The 14150-nt window shown below is 43.2% G+C and overlaps 1 protein-coding gene across 1 annotated transcript in view; it reads right to left on the reverse strand.

The window, feature by feature from the left end:
- Positions 1–724: 724 nt before the first annotated feature.
- bsna (bassoon presynaptic cytomatrix protein a) overlaps positions 725–14150 on the reverse strand; it is a 99604-nt gene continuing 86178 nt past the window's right edge. The window contains exons 10-15 of the mRNA XM_070839798.1: positions 9241–11749; positions 7593–8093; positions 5145–5491; positions 2295–2388; positions 980–1111; positions 725–765 (exon numbers count right to left, since the gene is read on the reverse strand). Of these exons, the coding sequence (XP_070695899.1) occupies positions 725–765; positions 980–1111; positions 2295–2388; positions 5145–5491; positions 7593–8093; positions 9241–11749 (3624 nt within the window). The remainder of the gene's footprint in view (positions 766–979; positions 1112–2294; positions 2389–5144; positions 5492–7592; positions 8094–9240; positions 11750–14150) is intronic.

Genomic DNA, 14150 nt, shown 5'->3' on the forward strand with positions numbered 1-14150 from the left:
CAGAAGACCAAAAGCCAAGAAACACAGACAAAAGAAGAAAACACACAAACACTCAGACAACAGGCTGCTGTAGGAACACACTGGCTGCTCTGAGTAAACCACTTTAAGCTGCACACTCTCTGCTGCCTACAAGAGTCAACACACAACGCGCTGTACCCATCTGTCGACATCCCAGTAGACTTTGAACCAGCAGCACCTCAGAGATTTATTTTTGTAAGTAATGTTGAGAGCACTTGTTCACTGAGGAGAAGGAGAAATGTTTCCAGCTCTTTGTACGTGAGTCATTGACCACATCTATTGCTGCTTTCTAATGATTAACTTATATCATTGGACAAGCAGAAAAGTTGTTATTGCCTTTTTATATGTACAATCATGCTGTCGGTTACATTTTATAAACTGAATTATTACTGCATTTATTTAAGAGATCAATACACTCGCTCTACAACAAAAAGAAACCTGTGTGCACTTAATTCTAACCCTAATTAACTCGATCCTGAGCTCAGGTTAACACCGGACAACAAATTAAATTCAGTTGAATTGCAAACTGCTCTTTTCAAGATCGTTGAAGAAAGCTATTTTGAACCGTAAGAACCTTAGCTACAACCCACCCTCACAAAAAATGTCCTGCTTCTTTCATGAATTATATGTTGTGGCACATATATACATACATAGAATACGGAGGGGGAAAAATATTAAAGAAAATTCATACCTTAATCTTTGCACCTCAGAAGAAAGAGGTGAACTTCTTGCCAAAACCGGTGATAGCTGGAGGAAAGTGGACAAGAAAAAGAGGTTAAATAATCCATCCAAGTAAAGTAACATCTAGGCCTTTCTCCAGCTATTATTAGACTATTTACTATGTGATGATCACTAGTAATAGCTGATACATTTTCAGCATGACTCATCTCTTTCATTATATCATGGCCGAATCACTTGCTTAAAGTGTGCTGTTCTGTGACTCAATATTTGTTTGTTGTACCTTCTCCGAGTTTGCCGGCCTGCTCAGCGGCTCCTCCAGGCAGGATCTTGGACAATACGCTGTCGCCCTCCATGCCAGGCTGACCTGCTGCTGCACTGCCGATACCTCCTGGCCTTGGAGCTGCCTTGGAGCCTGAATGTAAAAACAGGGAGGACAGGATGGAGGAGAGAGAACGAGGGAAGGGAAGGAAAAGACAGAGAAGTAACAGAGGAGTCAGTATCTCTGCAGGTCTTATATCAGGTGCTCATTACTTTTGTGTGTCTTTTCATTGAATTCTCCAAAAGTCACTTGTAAATCAGACAGCGTAGAAGCAGTCTGGCAGAAGAGGAAATGACTTGTCTTTCAGTTGCACTAGTTGACAACCACTTGTTTCCAGTCTGTCCCCCTCTTTACTCATTAGGTCTCCTCTGCATAGACTTACATGGGATTTCCTGTGCTTGTTAGTCATAACATAAAAACCCCTCATCTGTTCGCTGTCAACTGTGAAAACGTACTAAAAAAATAACATTGATTCTGGACAATTCAATACCTGGATTACATGTCTGTTTGTTTTTAATTATTCCTAAAATATTAAAAATATGATCCAGCATACTGTTGATATGTATAACCATCGATTAGATATTTAATTTAGGAAGTGACAATAGGCATTTTTAGATCATATTTAGATGGTAACCACAGATTTGCAACTCTTATGAGATTTGTATGCGTTGTTTTGTCATTGTTTAACCCTAACCCTTAACCTTACACTCAACCTAACTATAACCATAATCATGACCTATCTCTAGACCTAACTATACACATAACCTCTGTCTAACCATCTACACAGAGCCCATGCAGGTGAGCCTCTGAAACCACAGCAACCACTAGCAACTCCAGTAGTACAGAGCTTAAAGTGTGGTAAGCAACTAAAAAACAATTATAGTTTGTTAAGTTATGGAAAGTTAGTGAAAGATCTTTAGTAATATTTTAGCACTAATTCATGTGATGACGACTCCATAAAATAGTGAAAAATAACAAACACACTTTCATAAATTGACCGTCCCACTAAATAACTGCCTGCCTACTCAACAAAATAAATTGGTTTGAATAGGTTATTACCAAATGATCTACCTAACTCACTACGTAGTGACTCAGCACACACACACACGTTTAGCGAAATCCCTCCTGTGTTTTCCACTGTGGGATTATCTGCCGATTAATCTCAGATTAGATGAGACAGCACACACCACTTACATAATACAGACACAGTGGGCAGCAGATGGTAAGACGTGGGAGTAGTGGGAGTCTGTGTGTGTGTGTGATGATTATACTGTACCTATGCCTGTGAGTGGGGGCTGGGCTGCTTTTGTGGCCATGACGGGCGCTGCCTTTGCTCCAATAGCTGTTGCCGGAGGCGTGTCAATCTTGGCCTGCTGAGAGAGGAAGAGGGAGAGTATGGGAAGATGAAGGAGCAGGAGAGACCATAAGCACAAACCTCAGCATTTAGTAACACAAACATCTCAATATATACTTTTTCTAAATAGTATAACTGTTGGTAATTGAAGATAGTGGGGCAGAAATAGCTTTAAGATATTCATGATGCCGGTGAAAGACTGAGAATGACAGGAATATAGGATTCATCTTTATTTACTCAAACGTAACCTGAATGAGAGATTGACACAGAATGATAAACAGAGAACAATGAGAGGCAGCGAAAGAGAGAGAAAATAAAGAGATGGAGCGACTGACAGAGGATGACACCGAAAGCTGCTCCCCTATTGTGCTGTGACAGCTTACTGAAGGACATGAATGACTGACTGAATGATGAGTTTCAACATCTGCAACACAGCCAACTGTCAATCTGAGGATTCCTGTTGAAAAAAGATCAGCCATCTACTTCTGCTTGGAGGCCCATTCAGATTATGATTCAGGAAAACTACTTGCTTTGTTTCTTGTCCAGACAAAGAATATTTTAGAATAAGAGTATGATAACTTTTGAAAGCATCTCCTATTGAGGAACACATACAATTGCATTGTCTTGACAGCTCTCTGTTTTTTAAAATAGTCCATTAGACATTTGCATTTGGTCAGTTATGACCGATCATACAGAGACAGTCGAGATATTCCCTGGTAACCAATTTGGCAAATAAATACCAAAATTCTTAGACAGACGCCTTCCAGCTCATCTAAGGAGAGGTGAACATTTTTAAATGGAGGCCCAAAACTTCTAAGCAAACTTTTCATCGTCTGATAAAGGCCATGAGATGCATTTCAAGGCTCAGGAAAAAAGCCAGTATGGATTGCTGCAGCTGGTGTGATCCCAACACAAGAAGGTCTCTATTTCATTATCTTTTTGTATTGATTCCTGCTGTTATTCTCAGTCAAAGTGCATTAAGCACTTAAAATAACACTAACCTGAATGAAAGCGGGTATATAAATAAAGTGTCATTGATTGCTATTTGTCTTAACGTCCAGCATTTACAAATGCTGCTTCTCCACTCATGGAAATGTTGATATCTGCTGAGTCATAGTGAGCTGCTTGAAAGCTTTTGTGTTGCTGTGTTTCTTTCCAGTTCTGCCCTCAACGTTTAAGGGCTGAACCACAGAGGCTGCTGCTGCACTAACAGAGAACAGCTTCAGGAATAATGCACACCAGACCTTTGCTGATATCCATCACTGTAGCAGCTCGTGCTATCTGAACACAGGAAACATGGCCCAGTGTGCGCTCTGCTGGGATCTCTGTCGTTTTTACGTTCTTACTTTGTGTCCTCCGTTTTCGGTAAAGCTCTTTCTGTTTAAAAACACTCTATAAAAAACTTGACTTTTCTTGAGAGACGCTGGACTGATTCCAAATAATCACATAATATTCTGTATTAAATGGACTCCAGTTTAGTTGCAGCAAAGCAGAGGTGATGCATTGTGACAAACTGTGCAGCATTTCATTATTTACAGCCACTTAATCAATGCTTCTAATTACACAATGGACCTAACATAAGAGTGTAAGTGAATGAGTTTGCAGCCTGAGTAATAATCATATGACAAATTGTATTTACTATTTATGGCTTCCTGTCGGAGCTATTCCACTGCAGAGCTTTCAGAATAATTTTCATGACAAATTCCTGCATAATGCAATATCAGACCATATGAATGAATTCACTTTGCTTTCCCACTGATAGAACAACAATGCAGCAATATGAAAATCATGAAAACCTTTCAGGAGTGAAAGCACATCGTGATTAATTTTGGGGTATTCATATTCAACTTGGTGACAGTGGCTCTGTGAACTTCATTGGCAATGTGTTGTCAATGTGTATTAGACAGAATGAATTCAGAAAGAGAAACACTGAACTCTGAATTTTTATGTTAAATGTCATAATCTGATTTTTAGACCCCAATAGCAAATACATTTATATGGATTTATGATTATGCAGTAAATGCAGGGTGGAATAGATTTTGCAGGGAGACATTTTGAGTGCCAATTTCTTGAGCGTCTAGCAGACAGTGAATCAGCTACATTCAATTATCAGCTGCCTCTGTGTTAATCACAGTGTTAGATAAGGCCTGCCAACAGAAGCAAAGCAGAACATAAATAAACCATCTGAACTGGGAGGAGATGGACCAGCTCTTATCTCTGGGAGCATGTGGGGACACAGGAAGATGACAGGAAAGCAAGGGTTGAGAGTTGAAGAAACTGGGGAAAGGTGAAAGGAAAGCAGAGAGAAACGGAGCTGGTGCAAAAAAATTAAATGACTTGGGAGGGAGGAGAGGATGGAGTGAGAGAATAAAAGGTGAATGAATATAAGCTGAAGGACTGGGCGATGCAGGAGGATGACCCAGCTAACAACTGGCTGGTAGAAAATGTTCAATTTTCCTAATCAAAATTGTTTGTGACATCAAAATGACAAAATATTAAAAGGCATCATCATGAAACACTTCTTTTGTGACCTCAGGAAGCAAAGACAACAAAGTCATGTTTTCATGAGATTGTGTCTGTGTGACGTCCCCACAAAGATAGCCAAATATAAGCAAAAATAAGCTACTGCAAATCTGATCTGAATGTGTTTTCAGATATGCTCCTAAATTACATTTTAATGGAGCTGAAAAGATACGTGTGCTTTTGTTTGTGTTCAAACTGAAGGAAAAAAACATAGCCATTGTTTCACTGGTCTTCCCTCTTTGTACTCACCATGGTGGCTGGTGTGGTTCCTACAGGGCCCGTCTGCCTGGCCTGTCCCATGGGTCCACCTGCTGGTCCCATCTGCCCTGGCTTGGCCTGGCCCTGTCCCATGCCCATGCCCATGCCCATGCCCATGCCTTGTCCCTGGGCTGGGGGCTGCTGCTGAGGGCCGGTACCCACTGCGGTGCCAGGCTGCCCGGGCCTGGCCGCTGATGTCTGGGCTTGTTGTTGAAGTTGAGTCCTCTGTCCTGGGGCCCCGTCTGTCTGGGGACCTGGACCACTCTGTCGTCCTGATCCCGTAGGCCCGCCAGCAGGGCCCTGACCACGGGTAGAGCTGCTGCCAGACCTGGAGGAGCCTGGATGGAGAAATAGATTTTTTTTCTTTTTAAGAACAGTGTGCACTGATTGTTCCAAACATTTTTAATCTTACCACAAAAACTAGATATGGTAAAAGAAAATTCAAGACAAAAATTCAGAGACAGAGACAAAACAAGATAGAATATCAGCAGTACTCTGAACCCTGCAGGCCTTAATGTGATTGACAGCCCACAGTCATCATGTGTGCCATCTGCGATCTTCGCATCATCTGTTCTTTTTTTTATGTGAACAGTTCCTAGACAGAAAACCTTGACTGATAAGCTCCAGTCAGTGACGTCTAACTTATCCAATCAGATTATTTTTGCTGCCAGAGTATGTCTGCCTCTGAGAAAGTTCTGGTCTTTATTTTACAGAATGGTTTGTTTATTATTATGATGGCATTTCAGTTTTATTACATTGTGTACAATAGGAATTGACAGGTGGGGCAGGAATGAAAGAGAAGATGACATGAAACATATCATGGGCAAAGATCAAACCAGTGACTTAATGAGTACATTGCTAAGAACGTAGCCATGGTGCAGCCCTGGGAGAAAACATTTCCCTGGAAAAGTTACGCTTGATATAGTTAATTAAAAACTGTTGATCCCTGAGGGGACAGTTGATTGTAAAAGAGCATCAAACTCAGTCTGAACAACAGGGGATATTAAATATTTCTGCCTCAGACCTAAATAAGAAATTCAAAAGGAGTGCATCCAAGCCTCACAGCTTAGTATTGCTCCAGTAATAATTTGAGGGTGTACCATAGTTTAGGAACCTGTAGTTTAGTCACTTCATTCATTCAATGTGGTTCGTGGTCTTATTTATCCAGAGTGACTCAATAATACGTGCAGTAAAATACAGTGCGTCATAAATTAGTGACCCAAATCAACACACCCAATGTTGTGTAATGAACAGGTGCAGCTAGATCTAACTAAAATACTAATATCTTCATGGTGGATTCTCCAGCACTGACATCTACATTTGATGTGGAGCTTGTGTGTGCACAGCCTTCCTGCTGTTTATGACAATCTCTGCTATAGCTGTGACTGCCGAGCTCAAAACGTTTTGAATTCAAGGAGCAAATTGGGACAAGAGAGGCTGAGTTGACTGGTTCCATTATGTGTTGGCTGTCTTGGTGATGCTTAATTCTGCTGTTAAAGTGGCAGGTTATTAAGTTTATCAAGCCTTTTATTGCTTGCTGCACCCACTGCAGTGCCCATAGCTCTTTGTACTTACTGTTGGACAATTTTGTGTAGCTGTCCGAGTTTTGTCTTCTTTTCCGGTTTGTTCTTGTGAGGTTATACTGAGAGAGGCAGCTGCATATTTATAATTGATCAGTAGAATGCATAGGCAGGAAAGTGCTGTCAGTAGAATAAGGATTTATTGTTGGTTTGGGGGTCATTGGTGTGGTACACACCCACGGACAGCGTGATGTCTGTGGGTGTGTTTAACTAGTGTATATGCTGACATTTTAATGCACTTTGTACATTTTGTGGCCTAAAGGTGGTCTTTAATTTGATAGCTCTATAGCTCTAACATAATCATCATCATACAGCCTCCTCTTAAAAATTTAACTTAAAAATAATTTTACTTTCACTTGATTAAAAATTCAGTAAAGTAATAGTACTCTTACCTGAGTAAAATATTCTAGTACTCTGTCCATCCCTGGAAATCTGCCTGTTACTTATCCAGTCACAGATTTATAATTTGTTTTAAATTGATTCATTTTGGCATCACTCCTCATTCTGGGCAAGCGCCAGACCACCTACAGTGGGCTGAATCTGAGTGGGGTCTAATATTCTTCTAGTCATAAAACTGAATGAGCAAATGACTTTTGAACGATGTAGCTTTTACTACTTCTTCAACATATTCCAAATGCCCAAATGGCATTAAAAATGCAAAAGCAGTTAAAAATGCATCAGTCAGTCTGCTAAATAATCAAACAATTAGCTGAATAAAATATTTTAAATATATAAATATATTTATCACTTAGAGGCTATAAATAAGGCTTAACGTCTACACTGAAAAGTGCAAATCTAAAGTTATTACAAAGACACAGAATGCTACTCTATGTGAGGTGTAAAGGTGCTCTGTATGTACCTGGTGGTTGGCCCTGCATGTCCCCTGGCTGCTGGGACTTGCTGCGCGAGGAGCGGTGTGGGTCCCCCTGTCTGGAGGAGCGCTGGCCATGGTGGTGCCCAGATGGATCCCGGGAGTAGTCTGAGGAGTGGTACCCGCCAGATCTTGACTCACCACGCCTTCCTGTAGACGAGGATCGCCCTGAAGGATCATGGCGCATTGATGGGTCCTTAGGGTGTGCCTTAGATGACCTTGAGGACCTTGGTTCATCTGAATGGCGTGATGAGGATGAATGCCGGCTAGAGCTGCCGTGGTGCCGGTGGTCACGGGTTGAAGTGTGTCTCCCTCCGTGGCCGTAGTCATCCTGAGGCCACAGGTCCTCCTCAGGAGGCTCATCGTAATCGTGGTAGGTGTGTTTGACTCCATGTCGGCTTCTCCCAGACGAGTGGCTGCTGCCGTAGTGTCGAGAACTGGAGCGTGGCTTCTCAAACCAGTCAGTTTCTTCTTGGCCCAGATGGTAGGCTTTGGAAACCGAGAGCAGATCACAGTCAATCTCCATGTCGTTTGGAGACAGCGGCATGCAGGCTGAGAGAGGGAAGGAGGCAGGAAGAAGAAGAAGAAGACCAATCGCATGCAAAAGAAAAGAATAGGAAGGAGAAGACACAGAAAGAAAGGCAGAAAACAAAATAAAAGTTTTACATCCATGCAGAATACACTTCACGTCGCCTTCACACATTACAAGACAATATAAACAGGATAAAACAAACACTGCAAAACTGTCTGCTTTGGCAGCTGTTTTTGTGCTCATATGTTTCAGCTTAAAATTTAAAGCCAATGAAACGGAAGAAAATGTATACTGCATAATTACACTTTTCAAGTAAAATATTAATCTTTTTCCTTATGTATTATTGTTGCTTTGAGTATGGGTTATGGTTGCAGTGAGACAATAACATTGGCTCTTTTTGATAAAGGTATAAAGATATGGTAAAAATACAAGGTGTGTATATATATATATATATATGTATATATATATATATATATATATATATATATATATTCATATACGTGTGTGTTTGTGTGTGCATGTGTGTGTGTGTGTGTGTATATATATATATATATATATATATATACACATATACGTGTGTGTGTGTGTGTGTGTGCACGTGTGCATATATATATATGTGTGTATATATATGGTTATAAGAGACTGTTTTGCAGTGTAGACAAATAATTCATAAATCAAAACACATGTAAACAAAACATCAATGCCAAAGACATAATTAAAGCTAAAACCCTGTAAAGAAAAAAAACAATGCAATCTGTGTCGTGCAAAGAAGACCTTTCAAGTGAATCAGAGTGTAGCGAACGAGGAAAACGACCACGTCGAAGAACCATGCGAGTATCGGACAGACAGACGACTGGACGGACAGGCGGAAGGACGGACGGACAGGCAGGCAGACAGACAGACAGCAGTCCACTGATAAGAGAGCTCCAGGTGACTCTCAGGAAGAAGAAAACATCAGCATGCAACTGCTATCTCTGGCTCTCTCTCTCTTTTATTTATTTTTTCTCTGCTAAGCCTAGCCTCTGGGTGGGTGGGGGACGTTTAGATAAACGGTGGGGGCAGTAGTAGGTAGTGACTGTGTGGGCATTCATCTCCCACAATTACCTTCGCTGTCTGACACAGCGCAATGATAATCGTCTATAATGTATGTATCATCCGATTTGTAGACATGCGTCCGGGGGAGGTCCCGTATGTGGTCTTGCACATCTGGCAGCGAGTGGCTGGAACCATACTGGCCGTAATAGTAATGATATCTACTGCTGCGACTGTCGTACGGGTCGGGACCTAAGCTCGATGATCGCCCAGAACCCATGAACCTCCCCAGGGGACTGAGTGGGCTCTCTTCTTCAGAGTACTGCCGGGTCGGGTGGCGCCCCCGGCTGTAGCCAGATCGATAGGAGCGGTCGTCCCTCTCATAGGATCGGCTGCGATACCCAGGATAGTCCCTGGCTGAGATCTTGTCCATGCCGTAGCCAGTGGAGCGGGAGCGACCGGTGGAGGTGTAATAAATCCGATCGTCCTCCTCCATTGATGAACCGTAGTATCGGCTACCATGAGAGATGCCACTGCCAATGTCATAAGCGCTCCTCTTAAAGCCATAATCTTCTATCAGCTGGCGCCCTCGGATGTGAGAGGAGGGGTAAGCCCCATCTGTCGCAGACGAATAAGAGGCCAGGTCTGCCTCCACATCCCGAGCCTCCTCAATGGGGGAAAACTTGGAGATTTTCTGCTCCATGCTCCCCAGTTTCCTGTGCTTGCTGCGCTTGGAGGACATGACAGCAGGAGCCAGGAGGCTTCTGGAGGAGGACGCAGGTTTCTGTGCACTGGACCGGATGCTGCCGTGTTTGTAGTCGTAGTCATAGTAATAGGAGGATCCCCCACCCATGCTAGCGCTCACGCTGCTGCTGCTGCCCCCTAGAGGTCCGTGCCTGTAGCTGCTCTTACCCCTGCCGTGGTGGTCGTACAGCTCTTCCTGCATCGCTGCTTCCTCGTCTGGTGCCCTGCCGTACGAGGAGCTGCCTGTCCCCCCACGCGTCGTGCTGCCAATGGTGCTGCTGTGGCCGTGGATGTCACCCGGGTATCGCCCACTGCCGCCGTGATGCATCATGTCCCCTGTCGTCGTGCCCAGCCCATCTTTTGCCGTCAGCTCACTTACGTCGTCAATCATCATGTAGTTTCTAGGGATGTTCTGCTCTAAGCCAGGAGGCCCGTACATCCCATCTGCAGTGCTGTATGTGGAAGGACTGTCTACAGAGTGCCCATAGGCATTTGACACTGTGGAAGTGTACTGTCCATAGGAGCTGGCTGTGGTGGTGGTGTAGCCATAAGTATTAGCAGTGGTCGTGGTGTACTGGCCATATGAACTAGCTGAGGTTGATGTATACTGGCCATAAGTGCTGGGTGGCATGGTAGAGTACCCACCGTAACTGCTGGACACTGGTGCTGAGCCGTAGGGCCCATAGGAGCTGGCCATGGTTGTCGATCCAGTGTACTGACCGTAAGAGGGGGCTGTACTGGAATAGGTAGCATCCTGGGCCGTGGTGGTGACCACAACTGTGGGGTTGCTGATCGTCTCGTAGTTGGTGGGCATCTTGTGCTCCAGATCGGCTAATGAAGTCTGCCTTGGTCTTCCCGGGTGGACTGTCAGGATATCAGCTTGGGATTGCCCGGGGTATGGGGTGGTTTGGCTGGGGTAGGCGGACACAGCGCTGGGATAGGGTGAGCTGTGGGTGGGGTATGGGGGCTGACCAGGCGGTGCAGGCCCGAAACCTGTGTGTCCCGGCTGGGGCTGAGGCTGAGGTGCAGTTGGTAACCCCATGTCTGTCTGGGGGTATGGGGGCTGAGTTTGGGGGTAGGTGTGGGAAGGGTAGGAGGTTTGAGACTGGTAAGAAGGTCCAGGGGGGGGGACGTGGCTCTGAAGGGGCGTGGGCTGTGGCAGTGCCTGGGACTGGGAAACTGTTGGATAGGGAGGCTGGTTGAATGTCGAAGACTGGTATGGCAGACTTGATTGTTGAGGTGGTGCTGCCGATTGGCTCTGGGGGTACTGACATGAGATGAAGGACGAGGTGGGTGGGTACTGGGCTGCTGTATTGAGATCGCTGGTAAACTGGCTGAGAGGGGCGGTGCTCGGCCTTGTTGACAGTAGCCCGTTGGTCTCATGTGATGCAGCTGCAGCTGCTAAACGTAAGTTATTCAACTCACTATCAGACATATAGTCCCTTGTGTCCCCCATACACCTCAGGTAGGCAATATCCCTCCTCTCCCTCTCCTTGACCAGTGTCTCTTTCCTCTGATGAATCCCCAGCTCTAGGTATCTCAGTTTAGCATCAATCTCTTTCTCTTCCTCCTCCAGTTCAGCTTGCTGCTTTCTTAGCTTGGTCGACTCTTGCTCCACGGCCTTCAGCTCGTGAGTGAGGTCTTTGAGGAGGCTGGCTTTGGCAGCCAGGCCAGACCTAGAGCTCGGCTTGAGGCTGGGCACGGAGGGCAGGTAGACCTGTTGGAGGGCGGGCGTCATCATGGGCAGGTGAGCTGACGTGGCAGTCTCGTCTGGAGGAGGGCTAGGCAGGGTTCGCTTGACCTTACGGAGCAGGGAGCTCTGCTGTAGGGCTGCCAGCTGGAGAGAGAGAGAGGGGGAGGTGGAGGGATGGGAGAGCAGGAGAATGTGGGGGGGACAAAGACGCATGGAAGAACAGAGAGTGTAGACAGCAATCGGTGGGATAGGGCAATGAGCAGGGATGTGAGATAGGACATTTTTGGGAACCAAATGTGAATGTGAGACAGGCACATGGGAGGTTAAGAAACAAATGAGTCAGATGAATAAAGACAGAGACAGGATTAAAGAGAGTGAAGAATGAAGAGAGAAAAGGTGGGAAAAGAATGGAGAAGATGGAGAAGGAAGAAAGTACAGAGGAGTGAGCAGGGGTAAGGGGGGATGCGTGGAAGCAAGGTGAAAGAAGATAAAATGAGAAAAGGAGAAAGGCAGAGAAGAAAGGAGAGGTGGTAGAGGCAAAATCATGACATGGTTGACAGCAGGAAGGGAAAGTTGAAGGAGATGAGGGGATAGATGTGCAGAACAGATGAATAGAATAGGAAGAGGAGGATGGAGAAAAACTCAAAAAGAGAAAAAGGTCAAGGAACAGAAGAAACAAGGAGAGGACACGACGAGGTATATACAAAGGAGACAAAGGAGACACATATAGACACAGAGACGAGGACAACAGGAAACAAGAGTGGAGCTTGTGTTAGAGGACATACAAAAACATTAAAATTAGTGGTAATTGTGGTGCAGTATTCCATTAATTATTAATTGGACGACATCTAATCCAAATAATTTAACCGCCAAAATAATTGTGGGATTTGTCTGAATAGAGGAGCTGAGCTAAGCAGACTTTAGAATAAATTGCCTCGGAACTGTCAAGGAATAACTCTCGTTTCAGTTATGGATCGGGAGGTTGGCAGCATGAATTTATGGCCTATATATAGTAAATAGGCCTAAATCCATAAAAGATGGAATCATTAAACACCTTGTTTAATTGATGAGGTTGTACCACTTAGGTAGATATACACAATAAAGCAGCCACAGAAGTTATTTTGTATATTATCTATGTGTTGTTTCTTCTTTTTGCTAAAGACTTATTGGACTCAAGCTTGCTCCCGGCTTTTACACCTCTAATCTTCAGACCAAGCCTAATGCATAAGCGTTCCACTGTAAACCCCAAGAAAAACACAAAGAACAAAAGAAAAGAATTATAGTGTATTAGATTAGTATTTCAGCTGCATGTTTTGACTGTGTAATATAGAACTTATGTGTGGGCTGCTTATTCTCCTGTCAAAACCAGCCAAGCACTTGTATCTTGTGCAGATGAGATGAGTCACTGTTTTCCTGTGGCTAATCAATAACATGTCAGAATGAATGTTGGTTTATCTTTGCTTTTTTTTTTAATACGTGTAAATAATAATCTTTCCTTCCCCACCAAACATGTTAATGGAATTTTGAATTTGTAAATAGATCACACAGTGTGTCAAACATTGTTTGACACGTCAATCTGTCTGGGGGCGGCAACATAAAAACCTTATTAATCATATAATCTTAGTATGTGGGCAGTGACAACATACTCCCAGCACCTCAGAAGAATAGGAGACAATATTGTACACTGCGAAATATCTGCACATAAAAAAGGGGTTGTTCATCACACTCATATAATTCAAGTCAAAAACATTATGACTCAGTTTTGATAAGGGAATTTGGACCATTCTGAAAAAAATCAATAAAACGTTTTTTGTTTTTTTTTATCATTTTACGGGTAGACACTTGGCAATATGAATGGCAGGGATTTGACAATGATGTTTAAGTGAATTATTACTTTTGTTGTAATATTAATAGATTTGGTTTGAACTATTTAATTCTAGCCAGTATAATGTGTTTTTTTTTACGTAAAAGTTCCCCATTGACTAGATTTTATATTTGACTTTATAATCTATTGATTTCAGTTTGCTCTCCAATGTATTATTATGTTTTAGTATTATGTATTATGTCTCTAGCTATTCATATTTGTATTAATTGTCTTAAGACATGAGACCTTTCACTCCAAAACAAGTGCTCACTGTGAGAGCATTTTGACATCTGCCATATAGCCTTATATAGGGGGAAAGCTTATAGTTTTCATTTCTTTTTTGCTCCTGGTTTGGAAGTATGTTGACATTCAATTAGTTATTAATGCAAAGAATTATGGTCTTGTCCCTTGTGCTATAATTCAAAGTAAGAATTTTATAGAAAATCACAATTAAAAAGAAAAATTAAATATGCAAATGAATGCAAATCCTACATTTAAAGTAGGTAAAACGCTAGCATTCATTATCGTTAGTTTGTGGGCAAGCTGTTGAACACCTTCCTACTCCAGTGGTTTCTATAACACGGGCCCACATGACCTACTGACAGCTTAACATACTTTGTATTCTACTTTCATGCCAGCTATTGTTTCATAAGCGTGGGTGTCACTTGTTTTAAACAGGTG

Source organism: Pempheris klunzingeri, chromosome 11 (genome assembly GCF_042242105.1).
Source record: "Pempheris klunzingeri isolate RE-2024b chromosome 11, fPemKlu1.hap1, whole genome shotgun sequence".
Taxonomy (NCBI): domain Eukaryota; kingdom Metazoa; phylum Chordata; class Actinopteri; order Acropomatiformes; family Pempheridae; genus Pempheris; species Pempheris klunzingeri.